General features: G+C 41.8%; 2 protein-coding genes across 4 annotated transcripts in view; one reads left to right on the top strand and one right to left on the bottom strand.

Annotated features, from left to right (window-relative positions):
• SYN3 (synapsin III) overlaps positions 1 to 9,331 on the top strand; it is a 176,002-nt gene extending 166,671 nt beyond the window's left edge. For all 3 annotated transcript variants that reach the window (XM_058023337.1, XM_058023339.1, XM_058023338.1), the window contains exons 11-14: positions 739 to 873; positions 5,567 to 5,651; positions 7,108 to 7,405; positions 9,017 to 9,331. In XM_058023337.1, coding sequence (XP_057879320.1) covers positions 739 to 873; positions 5,567 to 5,651; positions 7,108 to 7,405; positions 9,017 to 9,149 — 651 coding nt within the window. In that variant the 3' untranslated portion in view covers positions 9,150 to 9,331. The remainder of the gene's footprint in view (positions 1 to 738; positions 874 to 5,566; positions 5,652 to 7,107; positions 7,406 to 9,016) is intronic.
• Positions 9,332 to 13,682: 4,351 nt separating this feature from the next.
• FBXO7 (F-box protein 7) lies at positions 13,683 to 23,826 on the bottom strand. The gene is made up of 9 exons (XM_058023340.1): positions 23,646 to 23,826; positions 22,056 to 22,305; positions 20,880 to 21,107; positions 19,450 to 19,591; positions 18,894 to 18,977; positions 17,731 to 17,823; positions 16,599 to 16,775; positions 15,896 to 15,933; positions 13,683 to 15,554 (listed from the first exon to the last, which is right to left on the bottom strand). The coding sequence occupies exons 1-9, from the start codon at positions 23,765 to 23,767 to the stop codon at positions 15,150 to 15,152; spliced, it is 1,539 nt and encodes a 512-aa protein (XP_057879323.1). The 5' UTR covers positions 23,768 to 23,826; the 3' UTR covers positions 13,683 to 15,149.
• Between the last annotated feature and the right edge of the window lie 23 nt (positions 23,827 to 23,849).

The raw sequence follows: 23,849 nt of genomic DNA, 5'->3' as shown, positions 1-23,849 counted from the left end.
TGCTTTCAGTATTATTGTTGTGAGGCCATTTCTTACCTCAAAGATTCTTTGACAGTTTTCCTTCCCCCATCCCCACAGTCTTGCTTCCCAGTTTTCCCCAGAAGATTTGTAGAACTTGCTTGGGCAGCAGTTGTATCACAGCATTATCAAGAAGACAAGCAGAGACCAAGTTTATTTTCCTGCACTTGGTGCTGGTTTGGTGACATCCTATTCATTACACATCTGTGGTGTTTATTTTCTCTCTCAGGGTGCAGTGCTTTGTGTTCATTAATCCCAAATATTTCCTGGTTTCCTCCAGTCCCTGCTGCTCTCATGTCCTCAGGCTTCAGTACATGTTGTGTCTCCTCTCCTGTGGCCATTTAAATTGCAATGTCACCCCCAAGTACTGTGAGACAATGCCAGACCTTAAGCATCAGAGGCATCTCCTCGGGACATGTGAAGGAGAAAATTTGTATTAAGTTGATATAGAAAGTTTCCAGCCACCATAAGTCTTGGCTTGGCTCCCAAGTTGTGAAGGGAAGGAAGATGGAGAGTTGGGGGAAGCACATTTCCAAAAAACCCTAAGCGAAATCCCACACCTGGAAAAGTCAAGCATGTTTCAGCATGAGGAGAGTGGTGACTGTAGATACTGACAAGGATGTGCAGACATGAAAGAGGTTAATGTAAGAGGTGAGTTGAAACAGGCATCTGCCAGCAGGAAACCACCTTACTAACTGTTGTTTTTGCCTCCCGTGGCAGGTGATGGACAGCTCAATGCCCCTGATTGGGGAGCACATAGAAGAGGACAGACAACTTATAGCTGATCTGGTTGTTTCCAGAATGACTCAGCTTGTCGCCACTGCTGGATCTACACCATCACCACTGAGGCCTTGGGTATGAGTGAACCTTGTGAGCAAGTTATTTCCCTGACCTTCTTTCTTTTTGTCACCTTACTGAGTGTGTCAAGCAGTCACACATCTCAGAGAGCTGAACAGTCCCATGTGGGAGTGTATTGAACAGACTGACTCCTGCTCTTCCAAAGGAGACTCTCACAGGCTCTTTGAAGTGGGCGCCCCTAAGGAGCACATCTCTCTCCCTTACTCTCCTTACAGATAAGTATGACATCACACCAGTAGCATGTCCATGCATCTAGACATTCTGACTTGATAAACTCACTGATTCACACTGAAGACGGGCATTTTTAGAGGTACTTCTAATACCCAGAATTTTCTACAAATCTATAACCCACAACCCAGTTTCATTTCTGTCTAACACCTTCCCTCAGGATAGGTTTCATTTCAGTTTTTGCATCCCCGTTCTGCTTCCAAGAACAGAAAGTGGGAATCTCCAGCAAGACTTGTTCCATTCCTTACTGCAGTTTCTTCTTCAGAGATGTCCTCCTGAGTATCCAGGTATACTTGCTGCACCTCTTTCAGTATCTAACGGAGAGCCAAGTGTGAAGGTTTGAGGACAACAAATCTGTACAACAGAAGAGACAAGAGAGTAAAAAGTTGAGGGACAAACCTGATTGCAATACACTGGTAGAATTTTCATTTCCACTTGAGACAATAAAATGGGAGAAGGCACTTTCTGGTTCTCTGCCTTTGTAATATGACAGTCCACTCCTGCTAAACCAGGACCCAGCGTGAAGGGTATTTGGGGTAGCTCCAAGTTTTAGCTAGAGTGAAGGAGTAAACATTTAATAGACACTGAAAATGCTTTGAAGCAGGGAAAGTGATGCAGAAGAGATAGCACTTACAAAGTGGAATCAAGAACTACCATTTGAAATAGCCAAGATATAGAGTGCATGAACTAAGAGAGAAGGGCAAGCCAGCAGAAACTGAGAACATGGACAGATGCATGTGTTTTCCATGTCTGTAATATACTGATACAGGATTAGATTGGATTACAGCAGACCTAAACTGAGGAAAAACAAGAACAAAACAAATCTTGAAGGGAGAGGGTATCTAATAGTAGAGTCAAATAAGAAAAGGGTCTTCATTGGGAATAAAACCTAGAATTTCCTGTATATATAATTAAGAAAACTAAACCCACAAACATGTTAACTAGAGTGTTTTACAATAGAGAAAGGGCTTGGTGTCACAAACATCACAAAAAATTGTACATGCTGCATTACTAACACAATGTTATAACAGTTAGAAGTGTCCAGGGAGAAAGAATTAAATATGAGGCTCGTAAGATGCAGAACTACTACTACAGATGAAGACTTCCACAGAAGGAATACAAAGAGCAATTCTGAATATAAAGGCAGAAGTACTGAATACATAGTCCTATGGGTATGAATAGAATACTTATTATTGGACCTCTCTATACTAGTCTCTGGATTTAAAAAAATTGAGAAATTATGAAACTGAGTGCACAGAATTGAAAGAGATGGAAAAGTAATGAGTCACAACAATGTGACTCATTACTTCAGCTATCAAGAAGCAAGTCAAATATCACAGGGAACAGCAATTCAGAAGGAGGTAAAAACACCTTGACTTTGCCATAAGATAGTGAGTGTGTACAATTAGATTTAATGTCCAAGGGACAAAAGTGATATCAAAGAGTAAGGGTATGACACAAGCGTGAGAAAAGAGAAAATCAATTCATCCCCTAGCAGTAAAACTGTAGAGATACTCTTTGAGAGACCACTGTTTTCCAGAATGCATATATAGGCTTCTGATCTGCTCCTGCACAAAGAATGTGAGACATAAACTTGTAGAATTAAATTACAGGTAGGACATTTAAGACAAACAGGGAAAAAAGTCTTTCCAATTTGGAAATCTGACATTTAGGAAGACCTTTATGTGGCATCCTACAAGTAATAAAAGGAAATGTAAAAAGGATAGAAATTAATTATGAGGAGCAGATAGAGGAAAGAATGAAAAAAGTTGTTTGAGTTCTTCAGAAATGGAACCCTACCAAAAATTGGTGGGCTCTATGGATCATCCAAATTTTAGGGAGGAAAAGAAGACAACAGAGACAGCATTGTGACTCTAGTTAATGTAATTGCTGAAAGTGGGGAACTTCTTTACCTCATTATAGTTTTTTCTGATTGGAATGACACAGAAAAGAACAAAAACAGTTATTAAGTCAGTGATGACTGATATTTTAAAAAAATTATTAAGCCCCCAATTCCAGATGGCTACATCCAATGAACTGAATTTGGGAAGTGACTAAGCTACCAAAAAAACTGTGCAATATCATTAGAAATAGTTACTGCTCCAGAGGACTGGTGTAAAACAAATACAAAATATGTGGTTTGGAAGCTGTAAGAGTAATGTAGAAAAATTTAGACAAGTAAGTCATAGACTTTATGAATTATCTCAAATGATAATTTAAAGAAGAATACAGAAGAATAAATAAATCAGCAGAAACCACAGCTCAGGGCATTTACCGCATGATTTTTTTGCAAAGAAGAAGAAAAAACGTTCCATTCATTTCTTTTTGATTCTTTTCCTTTCATTTCTTTGGGAATACTTTCATGAAGTGGTAGATAACAGGCAGTCAGAATGATGTAGCTAGTCAAAAAGCCTTAGGCAAGGTAACAGACAAGCTATAAAAGAAAGCATGGAGGGGCTAAAAGGTAAAGTTTTATTGTGTAGCAGAAGCTGACCTCAGATATAGATGTTAGAAATTTTAATTCTTGCAAACAGTTAGCAGAGGGGATACTTCAAATACTGCACTTGGCCATGTTGATAAATGGGTTGGTTGAGCCCAGGACAGGATGTTAATGACAAGTTTGCTTTCATGCCTTCAACATGAAACCCAGTGCCATGGCTACAATGTGGTTCTGTCCTTGCCTACCACCAGAAGACCTTGGGCTGGTCCTCACCCCTTCATCTCTCAGCCTCAAAAACCTGTTTCGCCTTTATTTCTGAAATGCCTTGGTTGGCTGTAGGGAGAGACTGTAGAGGTGAATAGGAGATCCAATTCCTTTTCTTTGCCTGGTCTAATCAAGACATCTCACAGCATCAGAACAGGTAATTTCCATCAACACCAAGGCAAGGTTTAGTTCCCAAGCCATGTAGAGCTAGAAGCCATGAATGGAAAATTCACAGATTTTCCTTCTCCGTCCATTTGCAAGTCCCAGGTAAATAGTGCAAAAGATGGACTGGCAACTTCATCACATTTATGCTAGTCAGTTGAAACTAATTTCAATGTTTCCAACTATGAAACATTTCTTCACATTTCCAGAATCACTTAGCTCATTCTTCTGACCTTCCAGGAGCCTTGAAGACCCTTTTATCATGATGTTCTGTATGTAAATAATCCAGCATGTACCAGCCTGTCTCCAGCTTTTCTGGTTTTCATAAACAATTTTGTGCAATAGGCTTACTCAGACTTTTGTTAACTTTGGACCAGCCCTTTGTGCAGCAGCTCTGCCTTGCTTAATCTGTTTATTAAAATATCTGTCAAAAAGATTAAACAGTGAGAGAGAAGAAAGCGCAGATGGCACCAAATTATTTGCATTAGTCAGGACCAGGGATGGCAGTGAAGAACATCTGACAGAGCTATGTATGTTCAGTCACCATAACAGCAAATGAAACTCCATATGGAAGACTGAAGGGTAAGCAAAGCTGGGGGTAGAGAGAGGGAGAGCATAAACAATGTGCAGAACTTTCAAGTGGCACCAGCCATTCCCTTGTGAAATACTTTGTCGCATACAGGCTAATGAAAACCATTGCTCAGCCTATGGTTGTGTTGACAAGGGAAAAGCAGGAAATTAGGATGCAGGAAAAATGAACTGGCAACGTATACAGAGAACCCAGATATTGCTTCATCTGGAAAAATATAAGCAGACCCATCTCTGGCATCTGCAGGAGAAATTACAAAGCTGGGAAAGAGAAGTTGGTGATGAAAACAATTAGGGGCTTGGAAATATTCCCATGGAGGGACTGGAGAGATTCTAAAGTCTCTTGGCTTTAGAAAGGAGGTAAATGAGAGAGAGGGCAGTGAAGGTTTTCAAAATAATGAATGGCTTAGCATGGGCAGGTTGTGAGAACTAGTCTCAAAACTCAGAACAAAGCAACAGAGATAAGAAATGGGAAAGACAATGAGGCTGAAAGGTGAGCATGACTCAAAGGGTCTGGATGTAAATATCAAAACAAAATATCTGAAACTGTTGCAAAGATTTTGTGGAGCAGATAATAAGCTTCATGTTTCAGGGCTAAAGCTGACCCATGCTTATTAGTAATCAAGAGGAGACCCCTTAGGGTACAGGGATGATTACTCCGTAGACATTTCCATGGTTCATCCCTCCTTCCTTCAGAACATCTGGTGCTGGCAACTGTCCAAAATAGGAGATGGGACTGAGAGAATCCCTCAAGCCAGATACTTTGGTAATTCCTGATTGCCTAAAAACATTCTAAATTTTCATTTCATTGTTATTCCCTGTGAGCAAACAACTTCTATGCTCTTTTTGACTCACCTCTCCATTTTAGTCCCATGAGATTTTACCAGCCAGATGCTGCATGTGTGTGAGTGTATTTAAGGAACACTTCATGACTCTACAGTTCCTGTATTACCTCAGGCTTCTCTTTAGGGACTCTGTATTAACTGGACTGGCTTTTTTTCCCTCTAGCCTCCACAAGCTCAGCCTGTGTCAATGAAATCTCAGACTGGACCTCCACTTGGACAACTGTCACAACCACGGCCTCCTCCACAAGGTACAGTTCTCTGATTCCCATGTCAGTGGTGACTCTGAGTCCTATCAGTTTGCCTTCTAAATAAAAGGTATCAGGGTAAAGGTTTTGCTCATTTTCCAATTCACTGCCAAGCAGGCAGCAAATTCAGTTTACTATTAAAGCAAATATTGTCATATTCCACAGAAGCTTAGAAAGTGGGATGAAAACTTGATATAGATCCAGTTGATACCACTGATAGGACTTGGCTCAGCAAAACAAGGCCACTTGAACAGGCACTGGAGCAACAGAGTATATTGTGTTTGCACAAAGCTGTGCAGTTACAAGTGTTAAGAATTGATAAGAAGATGCTAGTGTTGTCAGGCTTGGAACAGACATCAACGCTGCAATGCCAGGATCCTTGATCCATCTGTCCAGGAGCTCCCATGTCAGCAAGAGCACACCTCCAGCTCCTCCTGACAGCAGAAGCAGTTCTGACTTATGTGGCTTGGTCAGAACAAGAGGTTTGGCTTATTGTCCTGATGTACACTGAGGTGATAAGGCACAGGGCTGCCCCATGGGTAGCCAGATCACACCAACCACTCAATTCACATAACTCATTAGACCCTCATTTTTGCCACCTTCCCTTCCTTTCTCCATTTCAATCTTCTACCAAATTAACACCCTCCTCTAATTATCTTTTCCTCATTGGTCATTGTTTTGCTGCATCCAAAATTGAGCATTTCTATGTAATCTTGGCATTCCATACTATTACTACTATTACTGATATGACCTGTTGGTTTTGCAGGATACTACTCTCCATCTGTCTCCAGTACTCCCCTTCAATTCTCTGTAAAACTTTTTCTCACATAACTCCCCTGACCACCTGTGAAATCCAGCCAGACCTCACAACATTATCTGCAACTTTTGTCAGGTTCTCACAGTATTATCTGTCTTGTCCAGAAATTTCTCATGTCATGTCCAATTGTTTTCCACATCCTCTTCAGTTCTTAGAGTCTGCTGCCAAAGCAACTGAAGGCACTGGGTGATGGTTCTAGAACAGAGGGTAGGGATAGGATGGAATGTCTCACATCAAACTGCTGGGCCCGTGAAGGGACTGCTGACCCAAACCAGCAGGGTCAGCTTACATTTCCCACACAGTTGCTTCTCCAGTGACTCTTCCTTACCCAAGCAGGAAGTGCTCACCAAGGATAAGAAACACCAGGTACATGAAGAGTAAGGCAGGTTGAAGTGACCCCTTTGGGGAGAGTGGAGAAATCTCTTTAGTGCTGAAGAAGGCAGAGAAATGGACAACTCTAGGGAGAAGGAAATCACACCAATTTTAGGCCTGTAAGAGAGTATTTATTTGCCATATTCTTCTCCATAAAGCTACTCCAAAGAGTCTCTCCTCTTAGCAAAACCCATCCTTCCATAGAGATGTTCCATGCTTGTTGCCCGCCACATACACTTCCTCATGTTTATGTCTACATGTCCCTTTCAGGTGGACCACGCCAGCCACAAGGATCTCAGCCTCCCCGAACAAACGCACCCCCACAGCAGCGGCTGTCTCCTCAAGGACAGCAGCCCCAGAGTCCTCAGTCCACTTCCCCTCAGCAGCAAAGGTCACCTGGATCTCCACAGCAAATCCGATCAGCAACTGGCTCCTCTCCAGTGCAGGCCTCCAAGGCAGGCGCGTTCCCTCCACAGCAGCCTCGGCCTCCTGCCCAAGGCCGGGCTCCCAGCCAGCCGAGCCCTACGGAAATGTCCAAGCAGCAAACCACCCCACACCCACACCTGAAGTAAGTCTCTTACAGACTCCTAGTATCTGTAGACATTAGAATAAGGCTGTCCAGGAAGTATCCTGAGATGACGTGGAGAATATATCATCTGTTGTCAAGCAGCAGTCCCCAGGGACAAAGGCCTGCACAACTGTGAGTGACTTCAGAGGTAAATGTGTATCCCTTGGCATAACAGCGCACCAGTGACCTGTTGTTAGGAAAAACAGGTTGTATTTGACATCACAAAGATTTCACATTATTCTTCTTGTTCACGTGCTCAGTGTTCATCGTGTGCTCTACCCCGGCCATATCAACAGAGCCACCACCTTCCCAGCAGGGTGTATAATCCTCACAGGCTGCAAACAGCACAACATTGACCAGAAAGCTCACCAGGGGTTATTCCTTCACTATTTCCTAGGTGCAGGAGCCACAAAGGTTCTTTTTGCATTTGGTAACAAAAAGGCTGGGGAGACAGGGGGAAGTGTATATATATATTTTTTTTATATATATATATATATATATATATATATATATATATATATATATATAGTGTATATATTGTGTATATATATGTGGGGAGACAGGGGGAAGTGTATATATTTTATATATATCCATGTATATAAAATTCCAGATGGTGACTGTATGTGGAAGCACTCTTCTGGAGCAGACCACACTGCTGAACTGTTGTGGATCTTTGGAAGCAGCTTTTGCTGTCACCCTGTGTGGAGAATATCTAGCTGGCGCCATGACAGGAAAACTGACCAAAAAAAGGTCTGATGCTGACAAAAAGTTAACACAAGAAAATTGGTATGAACAGGCCAGAATAAAACATAGGCTAGGAATAAGAAGACAATTTCTGAGAAGCAGAGGAGCGATGTTCTAGAACAAGCTTTCAGTGATCATGTTTACACAAGCAAGACAAACTAAAGGAGATGTACTTAAGGATCAAACTGTTGGTGCTAAGGATGCAGTCACCACACTATATGTATTTCAGATACTTTTTCCAGTCTACTTTTATGCTGGATACCTATTACTGATCAGAAGAGACTAAGCATGATAGCAGGGAAAACTGGGACATTTACTTCAAAAGTCCTGATCTGAACTTGATCGCTAGCAGATACACAGTCAGCAGGAGCAGTGTGGTCAACCCAAAGACCTGCATTAGAGAGTTGACAGTCAGAGCAGACAGGCTGGGGAGGGCGGGAAACAGCACACATTGCAGGGGATCTGGATGCCAACTTACCCAGCCTCTTCAGCTCTCACAGCTGAAAGGCCAAGACCATCATTCCTGGTAAGGCTGATGAAAGACAGGTGACCCCCAATATTAATCTCCTCTTCTGTATTTGTAGTGAAATTACTTCAGGGTGTCTCACAACAGCCTCACCAAATAGCAACTGCATACTTCTAGTCAGATGTTTTCATCAACACCTACCAGTTTGGACTGAGCCACTTGCCCATGCCTCATTCTGTCCCACCTCCCCCATTCCTGGATATCTTACCACATGGATATTTTCCATGCCAACCTATCTTTTTATCCTAGCATTTGTTTTTGTGATGAAACACAAAGCATGAGTAACCAGCTTTGAATTCCCACCTTCTCCTGCTGAGACTGAACTCTGTTTTCCCTTTCAGCAAATCGCAGTCCCTGACAAACAACTTCAGCATACCTGAGTCATCTCAGCGAGGAAATGCCACTGAAGATGAAGCAAAAGCTGAGACCATCCGCAACCTGAGGAAATCATTTGCTAGCCTGTTTTCTGATTAACAGTCCTGCAGCTGGATCTGTGCTTTTGTCAGCCCTCATTCTACATTATGTCATACCTGATGTCATCCTGGAATACACTCAGTGAACCCAGCGATTTACAACTAACACCTGGGTAAAGGGAATTTAGAGAACTATAATTGTTTAATACAAAGAAAATATTCAAATAATGATCTGAAAAGTGACAGTATAAAAGTGTCAGTATTTCATTGGGTTTTGTGCATAATCAGAATAATATCTGTTCTGAGTTGTAAAGCAAATTTTACTCTTGCTAACCCCTGTGGAGTCAACACAGTTATGACAGTGCAAACTAGGTTTTATTTTAATTTGTATATAGTCAATACAATTAAATTCCAATTACTGAATTCTTGTTAAGATCAAGCTAAAAAAAAAATTAGGCTTCTTTCAGAAACACCCATGCAAAGGCAGAGTCAAGAATAAGTATCCATTGAACAACAAAGTGAGCATGCTTGAGCATCCAGTGAACTGTGGAATTTCATTATAGCAACTTCATAAAAGGTCACTTTTCAGAGCAAAACTACGTTCAAGATAAAGACGGTACCAGGCATCAGTAAGCACCAAAGATCACACAAGCAGGTCAGCCAGATGGTCTGCTTCTTTATTCCAGATCATTCTGCTCATAGCAGATAAAACATCTCTGTTTCATGCCTTGCATTTATGTCCCCTGCGTGTGACTCCCGAGGTCTGAGAGAAAAATGTCATGTTCTAACCCTGTAGCCTTAGTTCAAAAATAACCTAAGAAATGAGTCTTCCACACAAAAAAACAACTCCTTCCCCTGCCCCTGAAAACACCAGAGTTCACACTCACAGTTCACACAAATTCCAGACAAAACCCAGCAAACTCCAAGCACTTTGGTGACTTGATCACATCTGGCTATGTATGTCCCTCAGGAGCATGCTTAATTAATAGCAGATCTGATGAAGTGCACATAGTTGTGTGCTGAGTGTTCCATAATACTGGATGGACAGAGAGATGGAGTGAAATCCTGTCTCCCGCCTTGAATTCCCACTGACTTTGCTGGGGTGAATGCAAAATGAATGCAAGGTGACAAACTTGCAATAGAACTGGAAAATTACATTTCACAAATAAGATGACCTGGGTCCTTCCTGAGACACCAAACCACAGGAGGGCACATATGGGATTGTCCCAAGCAGTAACAATCAGTATTAGTTCTCCCTGACCATTCCCAAGAATTATTCTTCCAGAGAAGCCAGAGATGGATCTTTGCTGATGTGCTTTTCCTCTGATCCTGCAACACTGAAAGAAGCTGTGTGTGTCTGTGCACATAGACTGGAACAGGGACATGACAAACCCCACACAAGCTGTGTTCATGATTGAAAAAACTCATCCTAGGTAAATCCATATACTTCTAGCTATTTATACCAGCTGAGATCCTACCCCTTGCACCCTGGGAGGTCTGTTAGGAACACACCTAATGCAGGTGCCAGTTCTCATCTCACCTCCTCGACATGCAGCTTTGAGGCCAGACTTGGCTTTGTGCTTCCCTTGGCAACTTCACCATGATGATACTTAAGAATGCCCAGGGATGTCAGTAAGTCAAAAACGTATTTGAGCCAATGGCCCAGATCTTTGCTGTCACTTAAACAAGGAGATCCCCAAAGCAGCAAAAGCAACATCTGCATTAGCCATCTTGGATCTTATGATTCACTGGTGGGACTAAAGCCAAACAAGGAAATCCTTCCTGCATAGCACCTGTAATGAACATCTAAATCCAATGAAGTCATCTGGACCTTGTATGACCTACCCCTGAGCAGGCCTTTGCACATATAATGGCAAGTAACAGCACAGCTTTTCCAGATTGGAAGTCCCTCAAGAGACTCATCCGGATCAATGATTTATACCTCAAGTTCGGTATTACAGAACCATCTTATTCTCTGATGGCTTGTCTTCTGTTTTGCTTTCCTCACCTCTGTGCTGTCCTTCAGGGTTTGATAAGCAGTTTACCATGTAGCATCATAAATATATGTCATCATCTGAGAAAAAAATAACCCAGTCCCTGCTGTGTTGTCTCCAGGAGCAATAAAAGAGTGAGAAATAGCCTTGAGCAAGCAGTGTCCCACTGGCGAGAGAAGTAGATTAACAGGCTTCACTATCTGTAGAAGAGGATTTCCTTCTGTAACACTTCTCTCAGCATGGTTTATGCCTTTCCCTTCTGAATGGTCAACAGAGATGCGGAGAGAGAAATGAAAGTTTACTGAGAGAATCCTCAATTGCTTTATCCCCTGAAATTCCACGATTCCCTCACCAATAGACCATATACAAAAAAGGAATGGTGACTAGTATGCCATGGTCCCATAAATCAACAGCAGTTCATCACTGAAAGTGCAACAGCTGGGTCATTTGCTGAGGCTGCATTTGAACACAGCAGGGCTGTCCTCTGACAGACCACAGGAACTGGACAGCACTGTCAGTTTTCATTCCCAGTAGTGACTCAATTTCTTCATTTGCCTACAGCTCCCAGCTGTCGCCTTTTGACGGACAAGCAAACAGAATTGCATCTCACTGCCTAGCTTTAAGTTGTAACATCAAGTACAAACAACAGGCACTCTCAGCTTAATTTAGTTAGTCCATGGTACCTGAAAAATCACCTTCAGTTCTATTCACAGAAGTGCTTTAAAGCAGTGAGTTGATTTCTAAAGCTAGAATGATGAAAATCTGTTGTGTCCTGTAACAGTACACTTCCCATCTACAGCTATGATGCTCACATACTAGATGTGCTAACAGGAGATTTCACAAATGCATCATCCCATCTTCAAATTATTACCTTTGATGCTGGCTTTCTACTCCAAAATCCCTACCCTCTAGAAAAAGAGAAGAGGGAATACAAGGGGTATTCTTCTTTTATATGAATGGAAAACAAAGGTACACCCAAGAGGCATTTAGGTACCTAAATATAATAATAGGGGCAGTAGGAAAACACAGAAAAACTGGTAAAGAGAAGCTACATTTAAATCACAAGCCACGCAAGCCCCACAGCACACCTTGGGATCTTTCTCGCACAGATGTGAACACTGAGAACGTGGTCAAAGCTTCTTTTGTCCTATTTGCCTTAAGTTTCTTCACATGGAAGCCAGGAAACATGAATAGGTTTGTGTGTTTGGGTCCAGCCCATGAAGTAGCTGGGACACAGCTATGACACCCAACCATATCCACCACCTGGAAAATTAGTTTACATTTTGCTGTTTAGCTACAAACTGAAGAACACCTTGACTTTCTTGTCATAGCTAGGTGCTATTTCAAGAGAAATGGAACACACATTCCCAGGCAAGCTAAGGTCCAGCAGAACAGCAGTCCTGCTTAAAAAATACCACTTCTAAATGCAGTGGTATTTTACAATCTTCCACTAATCACAAGCAGGTAGGTAAGACCTTGTGTATGACTCATAGACCTTGTGTATGCCTCAGCTGCTTCATCTGGTTAGCCTGAAGTTTCATTACTAAGATAAAACAATACATAGAAAAGCCAAGGATAATAGTTCCTTATTTCCAAGTGACTCAGTAGCAACCTTTACAGTCTAGATACTGATTAGTACAGGTAAGGAATGCTCATCTTAAGGCATTTCATCTTTTGCGATTTCTCTTTTATCATTTGCAACAGCAATGATATACACACTTAACTTAGGAGCTAGGAAATAAAAAAAAAAACAAACAAACAAACAAGCAGCTAGTTTTCAAGTATTTCCTCTGTTTTGTCTTCTAATTTTATACTGTTGGTCCTGAGATAGTCACTTTATACTTTATACCCTGTTTTATGAATAACAGGAACTCCTCTTTAAGGAACTTTACAATTCCAGCTAATTCAGGTTTCTTAATCTTTGGTTCACAACACCTTTACTACAATGTGAGGGAGAACAAAAAAAGGGAAGGAGTATCTTCAGGTCACTTAGTGGTGTAAAAGGGCCGAGTTCATTACTTCAAAACCAAACATTTCAATTACAAAATCCAGGATAAACTGAACCTCTGGCATCTGCCTGCAGAAGTATGACTTCATGGCTGTCTTCAGCAAAGAGGGCCCAATTCCAGAGCACGTGGCTTGCCAGCAGGGCAAGCCATGCGACTGTCATCAAGGCATTGGCAATGTGAGCACCACTGGCACCACAAAATTAACTCCTAACACGCACTATGTGATCACTGTTCCCAGAAATAGCTTGGAAAAAAAGAAAAAAGATAAGTTATGAATTATTTTGTCAGTTAAAGCTCTGTAACCTTATCTGAGTATTATTTACACATTGCTGAAACACTGCTGAAGCATCACAAGGACAAAATTGTGCAAGACCAATACAGTGTAGATTTAACTTTTCCTTTTTATAGTCAGTGGAATGTAAAGAATTGCTGCAAAATCTAAGAGATCTGACTATGCATTTCACTGGTGAAAATGCTTTTGGAACAAGGCAATTCAACCACTGAAGGCAAAAGTTAAAAGTTAAGGCTAATCTTGGTAGGGAAGGAAAACGATCTCTGTGAAGAAGAAAAGGAAGAAAGAAGCAATACAACTTTTGACAGCAAAATAAAGTATTACATTTTACTTCCACTGGCAAAACTCCCTGACCTTACTAATGTCAGCTGATTTTATACAAAACGAGAGGATGAACCACTGAAATCTCACCAGAAAAAGCACATAAGAATTACTGATTAAATAGCTTGTATTTAACAGGAAATGTCATTCCATTTCCACAGCTGGAATTTCAAAAAAGTTTTAGAAAATAATATCAGTTGTCACTGATGCCATTAGTACCATTAGTACTAATGGCATTAGTACCATTCACATTTATAGAAACACTGAGATCAATCATCTTAAAAAATACATAAGAAATTAAAAGTTCTAGCAAAGTTCAGTCATTCCAGTCTTCCTTTAATTGAGCTCCAGCATCAGTTTGCAGGAAACTTTGCAGGAAACTTTTCCAGCATCAGGAAACTTTAACAGTGGTCTTGTTAGCTGCTCATTAGTTAATAAGACAACACTTGAAAGGTGCTCATAACATGCTACGACACATTTCTTTTTGGCAAGTTATCATCTGATACTTAAGTAATGGAACTAAATGGAATTTACTAAAGTCAGAACACATTCTGCTTCTTATGTTGTTGTGATCCCATCCCCACTGTAACCAGGTTCAGCCTATTTAATTCTTTAAGTATGTCAGATAGGAAGAACAGATGCATTTTCACACCACTTTTAGTTCAAACACAGTAAATGCAGTCGTGTACTACAGATCCTTATTTGTAAAGTCAAGGACAAAGTCAAAAGTTTTGCTGCTGATTCTTTGTAAAATTGCTCTGCTTCTGCTTAAACTTCTGAGTTGCACTGTGGCATGACTTTACTCAATTGTTTGTAAAATGAATTTATTTGTGTTCTAATATTTCCATTGTAAAGAAAATCCTTTGCTGTATTCTTTGTGCATTAAGTAACAATACAAAAACGCTTTTTACCTAATAAAACATTAAAGGAAAAAGGAAACAACACCTTTAAAAATTTCCATGAACACACATCCACCATAACAGCGGCAGTATCCTGTTCTATGTGGTAACTTTTTTGTTAATAATGATTATTAATTAGCTGAGTAGATTTTAAACAAAACCTTTCATCCTGGCAATGCAGTAAAACTCTTCAAATAAAACAGACAAGTAGAGGGTTTGTATTTAAAGTGCTCTTTATCTGATGCAGTAAGGATTTGGCTGTTATTCTGGTCTCTAAGTAGCACTTCACAGACGATCAAGGGCAAGGAGGGGGCAGCAGAACAAACTGCTCTAAGTCGTAGCTCTTAGAGGAACAGACCTTAAGTGCCAGATGATACAGCACTACCAGAGCACAAAACAAACCCAGCCTCTGCAGTTGGGACATCACCATGCACACATGTTCTTGACACAATCTGAAGGCAGATGTTAGTGCCTGGGATCTGCAATCTCCTACAGTTAGAAAGCAAGCTCAGCAACTACAGAACTCCCTGCAGGAAAAAGCAGCAATCAAATGAATGCACGGCGAATGTCCATGGGGCGGCCCCGGCTGGGTCGAGGTGGAAACCTGTCACTGGGACCAACTCGTCCTGGAAGCGTGGGGTTTGCTCCAGGTAGGGAGCCAATGGGGTCAAAATGTGGTCTGAATGGAGGAAACTGGCCTGGTGCTTCTCCCTGGCCAGGAATGAGTGAGTTAATTGGGTCTCCAACATATGGAAGTGTTGGTCTCTCATCATATTCTCCCCCAATGATCATTGGGGGATAGATTGGATTTGATGGGAATGGGTTCGGTGGAAAGGGATTAGGATAGAATGGGTTGGGATGAAAGGGGATTGGATGAGGTATAGGGGGCAGAAGCATCATGTGCCTCCATCTCAGGGCTTCCTTCTTCTGTTTCAACTTTTTCTTGTATAGCTGCAAACAGAAAAAAAAAGTATTTTAAAGCTCTCTAAGTGTTCCAGCTTCAGCAGCTGCATTCAGTTTTACAGCACATGCTCCTCACCAGCCTGAAAACTCAGACCAGCAATTCCCCTGCCCACCAAAGACCAGGCACAGCACCCCAGAAGATCTCTAACCCTCATGAAGAGTGCACCACAACTTGTTGATGTTCCTTTCTGCTAGTCTGACCAACATGCACACACATAATACCACACTTCTAAGCTAAACTTTAACTCAAAGTTACTGCCTCCCAAAGTCTATACCTCATTCTCAAACTAAGATTGATCTCAGAGAGATTATATTAAAAAGCCACCTACTTCTTTCCAATCCGTGTCACGAGGTCTTGCAATAGGATCTACAAAGAGAAGCAAAGCATTAAGAAAAGCAACAGATCTGCAGATACCTGCAGTTTGCCAGAATTCAAAGACTAATCAAGATATGAACAACACTTTTGGTCAATACATCTTTTTTTAAAGATAATGTATCTTAAAAAATATAAAGCTCCAGGTCCATTTGATAGGTAATCTACTTGCACACCCATTCCCATGTAAAGCATGATCTTGAAATGTTATTAAATACAGAAATCCCAGAAACATCATCTCTGCCTTTGCCTTCTGACAGCACTTCCCCTGATTAACATTGTTTCTTAACTCTCTTGTGAGAAATTGAAGCAGGAATATATCTTCCCTCCATTTCCTAATATCTGCAGTAGCCAATACATCAAGGCAGCAAAGGAAACAGATGAAAACAAGGAAAGCCTGCACCACACAATGGGATGAACCATGTGGAGCATCAGTAACGGCTCAGAAGATTGCCAACCATTTTCCTTGGTGGAAAACTCTGCATCCCCCTGAATCACACACTGATCAACTGTACTGATTAGTATCACAAACAACTGCATTTACTCACAGTGTTTCAATATCATTATTGGTTGCCTGAGGAGCCTCTTATCAAAGCCTGTCAGAACTAACCCTCTGTCAACATGAGAACGTAATGAGAAAAAGATGTGCCTGACATTACCTCGGAAATCCCGCAGGTACATAAACCTCCACAGAAGCTGGTCATTGGAAGCTGTGTAGAGATCACGGCAAACAGCTGAGAGAGAGATCAGGGAACGGACATCCAGGAGTCTGAAAATCCGAAGCTTGAGCTCAAGAGGAAGGACCACTAACCCAAACACATCTGGCAAGTTCAAAGCTACAGAAAGGAGAAAGAAAGTTCAGAAAAAATACAGTAAACTCGACATCTCTTAGGTAGTGCTTCTATCTCCACAGACCCTAAAAGAAAGAAAGAACATTATAATCTTTCCCTTACATCCTCTCCCTTTGATGCCTGAGTTATACCACTTTTCTGAGCAACTACTGTGATGTGACTCCTTGCAAAACAGATCTCTTGCAACTCTAACTACTTAAGAGGTGCACAAAACTACAAATTACAAATTACACTTTATACTGAGCACTATGCCTAAGAAACATTGCACACTAAATTATGCTTACAGGCTACAGAGCTAAGGAATAAGTAAAGGGAAGAAAGACCTGCCCAATTTCATAACCCTGCAAAAAGACAAATATAGAGCACATGCTTCACATAAAATCTTCATGCACTGAAGTCTAGAGGGAATTCCATTGTCTTCAGAATACAAAACTGAGACCGTTTATGGCAGTAAGTATGCAGAGAAAGCCTGGCTTCCTACTGGTTCACAAACACCAGCCTGGGTTACTTCCTACCATCCTTTCCAAGCCCTCAAGGACCATTCCTAGTAAGACCATTACTGAGGTCAGACTTCCAAACATGATGTTAAATAAATGTTTCTGTTTTGACAAAGAAATAGATCAAAACTACAGAACTACTGCTATAAAATTATTGTGGTAAGATTTCCTCATCATTATGCACGGAAAACAGCCACTCCATTTCCATCTCTGAAGTGAGAGTAGAGCAATCAAAATTAAAACCAGAATTATATTAACATTTTCTGAGTTACAAAGATTAATGTGATTTCTTTAGCATGTATATTTTACTTTATTTTTACTGTTTATACGCCTATCACTGAACAGCTGTTTCTAACACTCTTCCTTCAAGGCTTTAGATTGACTCCCTTCCTTCCATCCTCACAAATTAAGTTCCATCTTTAATTGCAAATATTTTCTCTCACCTTGTCGGGCAGCAGCTAGGAGAGAGTAAACCAGCTGGTCTTTAAAGAGACGGGACAATTTCTGAAGGTCTTTGTAAACACCTGCAACCTTCTCTATCAAAGAAAAGAGGGAAAAAGCTTAACTTCAAGAGGTTATAATGCAACAATTATATAAGAATTACAGTTTTCTTATTAGCACAGCTTTTTTCTGCTTGTGATCTTGATAGGAGCAGCTCTGCATGTAGAGTGTAATAATCCTGCAACAAGTCAGTCATTGAAGAACTAGAAACCTGATTGGGCTAAGCTTTTCCTTCAGCCTTAGATGGCACAGTTAAGGGAAAGACTTGAGTTCTCTGGAAACAAACTGATTCTCAAGCTGTCAGAGCTTCCTTTGTCAGACTTCAAAGCTCCTGCCTAACACAGGTCTATGTTCTAAGAGCCTGCAACCTTCATTCCTCTGACAGAAGTACTCTTCCATGCTGCTCTCTGAAGAAAGAGGAGCAAGAAGACTTTAGTGTTATACTGGACACACTTCAGCACTCAGTTCTTCTACAACCTTTCAATTAGGCTTGTATTTCAGGGACTACACAGAACATAGGAAATTGAGTCAGCATGGACTGCCAGTAAAGCAACTCATATCCTCCAGAGAATATAAGGATGGTCAGGTCTGGGCTCACAAAGACCCACATGGATCTGCTCTTCTCTCCTCCCTCAACTTAGTTTTCACTCTAATTTTGGCACTCTGGAGAAACTATGTTTTCTGACAAAAGGAATTTAACAACTACAGCACCACAATAAGAGTGCAGGTACCACCAGCCTCTGAAGCTCTGAGCTGCCAGGCAGAAAGGGGATATCACTCAGCACTGCTGTCCCAGAGATTCACACATATGCCTAAGACCTCATAAATAACAGGCATATGGGCCAAATGATAAACTGAGCTTTACAAGGTTCTTTCTTTACATTGTTAATCCAAAAAATACAATTTGTTCTAACAACAAAATGTGAGTAAATGGCTACACTCTGAAATCCTTTTGCCAAGAAGTTATGACTAACCTAAATGGTAACCACACTTTTATTCTTTTTTGCTATTCTGTACCTATTTGGTGTTCTACTAAAGCAAATTCTTACTCAGTGTGTCCCTTTACTTTTCAGTTTACTACTATGAGATCATAGCTCAGGCATACCTGGGTCCTGAAAGCAAACAAAGGATGATGGCAATAGCTGGATTCTCTTAATACTTCTAATCTCTTCGTTGATTTTTAATGTTGCTACAAATAAAAGAAAGAAAGAAAGAAAGACATTTCAAAATTTAAAATACAGAGAGACAACAAAGACCACTTCATTACTTAAGTAATACATAGTCTGGAAGTTTTAAGTCTTGCAGAAAACATAAAAGAAGCCAAAACATTGTAGCTGAAGCAAATCTACTTCCTTTATGTCTGGCAATGTGTACCAAAGTTCCTATGAAATGAGAAAACAAACATATTTCTACAATATTGCAATGAAAAGGCCAGCTGAAACTCCTAAGGGTTAATCTCTTAAAACAAGAGGGAAAAAAAACAGTCAACACAGAGACTGGAAAAGAGTATTCAGCATCAGGAAGTGGCATCCTCTGCACCCCAGCAACCCAAGTAATAAAGGTGCAGTTAAAAACACACAAAAGCACACTTAAGTTTTCTCTTCCTAAGCAATGGTGGTACTTAGGAATGTGCATCCAGGACAAAGACTTCACTGACTTACCATTAATAGCAATAAGATCTCCCAGAGGCACACAAGTCAAACCAGCAGAACCTTCTCCACAAAGGGGATGTGTGTACTGTAGCTTATAAACACCATTCCCTCTCCATTTCTCTGGCATGGAGACTGCCTTGGCTTCTATCCCCTACAAATGTAAAGGGATAACAAACACAGTCATACTTTAGCAATGTACCAATGCTGAAGGGTGAGAAAAGGATCAGAAGTTAGGAAATGGCAGAATGATGCTTGCAATTCAACCCTTTGAACTAGATCAGTTCTAATGACTCAGTGATTATGAATATATATGATTATACACATTGTACCCAAAACTAACAGCAAATCTAAGTGAAGTTCAGTAATTTTTGTCCTGACAGGAACAGACATTCAGTGAGCACTCACACCTCTTTCTTTGAGACACATACTTCATTCTGTCATCCATTCCAGCATTCTGACAACTCCTGCACATAATTAATTTGCTGCTCAAAAAAAAAAACAACATTGCACCTTTTCTGTTAACTTACCATATTTGACAGGGCTTTAAGAATGATAGTTTGAAGTTAATTAGAATACCTGATTCAACTAACAGATTTGCTTTCAATTTCAGTATGAAACAGCTCATACGGATTATCAGAGTGGGATACAATATAACCACAAGCACAAGTAGGTTCTTTCTTTCCTCTTAAATCTGCACAGCATTCATCTTCCCTACCTCCAAGCCTGCTCACTGCCATAAACTTTATTCACAGTGGCAAATGTATTCTTTACATAGTACTTCAAATTATGGTGCTACAATGAACTCAGCAGATTTATTAAATTGGTGTTGGTCAACCAGACACCCACATGTGCTTAGTCAGCCTCACTGCAAGAAAAAAGATGAGAATTTAAACACCTTACTGAGACCAAATCTTTTTCTCCATGTTCAGCCATGTATCAGTAAATATAAAATGCAAATGAAAAGGGGAAAAGTGAATCCATACATTGTACAGATGTACTGCCATAGGTGCTTGAGTATGATACCTCTACAGATTAGAACAATCAAAGCCAAGTTTGACACTAAGTTGAATATGGAATTAGAGACACTTTTTGGCAGACTTAGACCTCATTAAATACCATTTGACAGGATATCATTGAGATGATACCGACACTTAAGGCAGTATCTTGGGGAAGTGCCACAATCTGAGCACATTTTCACATGCTCTATAGTAAAAGGCAGAAGCAGGAGGTTCAGCTGGGTCCCAGTGAGGCCGAGGACCAACAGAAACACAAGGATAGGCCTCTTCTTCTAAAAGCTGCTCCAGTCTTCAGTCTGAAAACTTTCTGGGAATTTTGAGAAGCGGATCCTTCAGCAGCCCCAGATCCTCAGATGCAGCTTGTATATTCCACAGCTTCCCCACACTGACCCAGAAACTTCTGTTTCTCCTGCACCTACCTACCTGAGGTACATAGCCTGTCTCCATCATGAGAAGATGAACCAGAACGATCAAGGCATCAGTGGCACTGGTACACTCAGCAGAAAGGTAGAGCACCTCTAAGGAATGGGGTGTTTCACCATCAGCAGCCTCACTGCACAGCATGGGTTCTGAGGGATAGGAACCTGTACTTTCTTCCAGGTCAGGATCTTCTGGGACTAATCTAGAAGGAAATTCTTGGCTGGATCCTGCCTTCAGGGGAAAGCAAAGCATATATTTGTTCAGAATATTACACCTCTATATACATCAACATTATACAGCTGCTTATTCCAGCCTGATTCCCCATACAAGTCATATGGATTCATTATACCTCCATTTTCTAGCATTCCAGATGGAGACTGGGATCGTATATGTAGCCCTTGTAGTTTTTAGTCTGTATAATGCAAACCCTCCATGAAAGGGTCTGTCATTTTGTTGCATATACTAACTGAAGGCAAAGTGATCACAGTATATTAAACCTTCATTAGAATTTTTGCAACATACATAGGAATAATTTAATCACTACAGTATCAATACTTATTTGAACTTAGCCAATAAGCATAGCAAGTAACCCAAATGCCAACTTGGACTGCCAACAAACACAACAGGCCTAAACAGCAGAGGAGGAAAAAAAAAATCAATCAATGGAGTGCATCTCCTGCCACTTGAGGAACACTGTGGCTTCATTGTAGCTTCCTTTCTTATAAATCATGGCATGCTATTAATTAACTGACAAAACTACACACAGACACATTATTAAATAAAAGCAGAATGAAAACTGTAAGCAGTAAGGGTCAGGAAAGGGGGAAAAGATAAGAGCCTATCTTCAACACTGCCTGTTGCATCTGCCTCCGTCTAAACTCGTTTCCTCAAGAAGACGACACTGAGGCAGGCAAGAAACATAATCCTTACTTCCTTAAGTGCATGTTCCAGCAAAAACATATACTCCTGTAAACCTGAAACACTCTGGGCTCTCTTCTGTACCACAGTGATATACAATGAACAGAGACAAATTTCCATTCAAATAACCAAGCATGTGTCAGACAAGGATAAGGAGCCAAATATTCCCAAGAAATTCACTCCTATATAGTACAGCAACTGACACAACAGGACACCTTCCTTTTTGCCTTGTGCTGTACAGGAAAATTCCCACGTACTTACCCTCTCACCACTCTCTTGAACTTCCACCTGCCCTTCTCTTGCACTGTTGGCCTGACTGTTGGACGGCTCATGACCATTCTGAAGTGGGGCAGGAGCAGCAGGAGGAAGAGGTAGGCTGGGCTGTCCATCTGGCTCTTCTAGTAATAAGCATATCAAATCACCAGAAACAATCCCATATGAAGCTAAGGTCTTCTGATCCTCTGTGAGAGCATCTTTTCTGTTCAGTGTTATTGAAAACGTGGTATCAGAACTGCAAAATAATTTTAAAAAGCAGTAAGGAAACATGGTTGGCTGCACCTGGATAGCTACACACTGGAGATGGCAATTGGTGCTGTGGTTTAGGTGGCTTCAGGGTGATTGGTCAAAGATGGGACTTGGTGATCTTGTCCAACCTTCACGATTCTATGATTCTACAATTAGAAATGCATACTGCATATTACAATAGTATTGTGCCACGGGGCTTAATCCACTATTAATTACCCATATATAAAAGAAATACGGGTGAGGGGAAAAAGATTATATGAAACTATGAAAAGATTATATGAAATTACTTCCCCCATGTTTCTCACCAAGTACATTTTAAGTTGCTGCAGCTGCTTGGTAAATAAAATTTCATTTACAGAAACTGGTCATAAAATAGTTATGAAGGAAAGCAAGTAAGTATCCTTCAAAAAAGATTTCACAGTTGGAAAACAAGATCTAAATAAGCTACTGCCTCGGATTATTTAAAAATAAATAGTGTTGAAGCCTCAACCAACTTGCTTTCTCACGAAGCTAAACATTTATTCCAATGATCAGCAGGTGTCCTATAGAATGCTAGCTGCAAATGACGATAACAAGATAAGACACTTCAGGCAAAAAAAAAAAAACAGAAATGAAACTGGTTAGCAGGGAAGCAGCTACCCAGCAGCAGCTACAAAATACACCCACTGTGGCAAGGCAAGCAGTCACTTCGGATTCCTCCTGCCCACACCGCTGTGTGAATCACCAGTAAAACAGCAGCGCGTCGGACCGAATTAAAGGTTTGTGATTCAAACTCTTCAGCCAGCATCACAAAACGCTCCCCTTTTACAGGCGATTCATTCTCCTACGGAGGATGCCGTGAGTTCTTCACAGATAAAATGTTTATGAAACTTCAACCGAGATTGTCCAGGAAGCCTGAGAGAAGTGTAAAACCGAGACCCTACAGCATTTTGTAACCTCAGCGCCACGCAGAAATCTCAGTCAGCTCTGACCGCGCTGCAACCCGCACTTCGCAGCTGAGCACTGCCGAAGTTTTGCTTTCCCGCTCCGCAGCGCCCAGCCGGGAGGCAGCCCGGGTCCCAGGCCCGGCAGGAGCCCGGGCAGCCGGTGCCGTGGGCCGGGTAAAGCGGCCGGGCCGGGCGCTGCCAGTGCCGGGGATGCGCCTCGGGCCCGGGCAGCGCCGCCGCCGCAGCGCCGCGCCCGCCCCGCAGGGGGCAGCACCGCGCCCGGGGCCTGGGGCAGAGCCCTCCCCCCGCGCCGCGTGGTACGGCCCCGCCGGCCCGGGCCGCGCACGGGCAGCATCGCCTCCCCCCGGCACCCCTCGCGATGGTTCGCTCCGCTCGCTACCTGTACCCCCAGGCGGGCAGCAGGGCCAGGCGCAGCTGCGCGCGCAGCTCCCCCAGCGTTGGCTCCACCCCCTGCACCTCCAGGGCCGCCGTTCGCTTCTGCAGCCGTACGCGGAGCTTCATGGCGGCGGCAGCGGGACGGGCGGGGTCTCCGCGCCCACCTCGCGCCCCGAGCGGGCCCCGCCGGGCGGCGGCGGCGGGGAAG

The sequence above is a fragment of the Melospiza georgiana genome, chromosome 4, assembly GCF_028018845.1.
Source record: "Melospiza georgiana isolate bMelGeo1 chromosome 4, bMelGeo1.pri, whole genome shotgun sequence".
Classification (NCBI taxonomy): Eukaryota; Metazoa; Chordata; class Aves; order Passeriformes; family Passerellidae; genus Melospiza; species Melospiza georgiana.
This window is presented reverse-complemented; position numbering and strand designations above follow the sequence as displayed.

Coding starts and splice junctions, on each gene's coding strand:
- FBXO7 (XM_058023340.1), bottom strand. CDS start 23,767: ATGAAGCTCCGCGTACGGCTGCAGAAGCGAACGGCGGCCCTGGAGGTG. Junction 19,592..20,879: donor AGACAGGCTATGTACCTCAG/GTAGGTAGGTGC, acceptor TTACATTTGTAG/GGGATAGAAGCCAAGGCAGT. Junction 17,824..18,893: donor TGTTTGCTTTCAGGACCCAG/GTATGCCTGAGC, acceptor TTTCTTTGATAG/AGAAGGTTGCAGGTGTTTAC.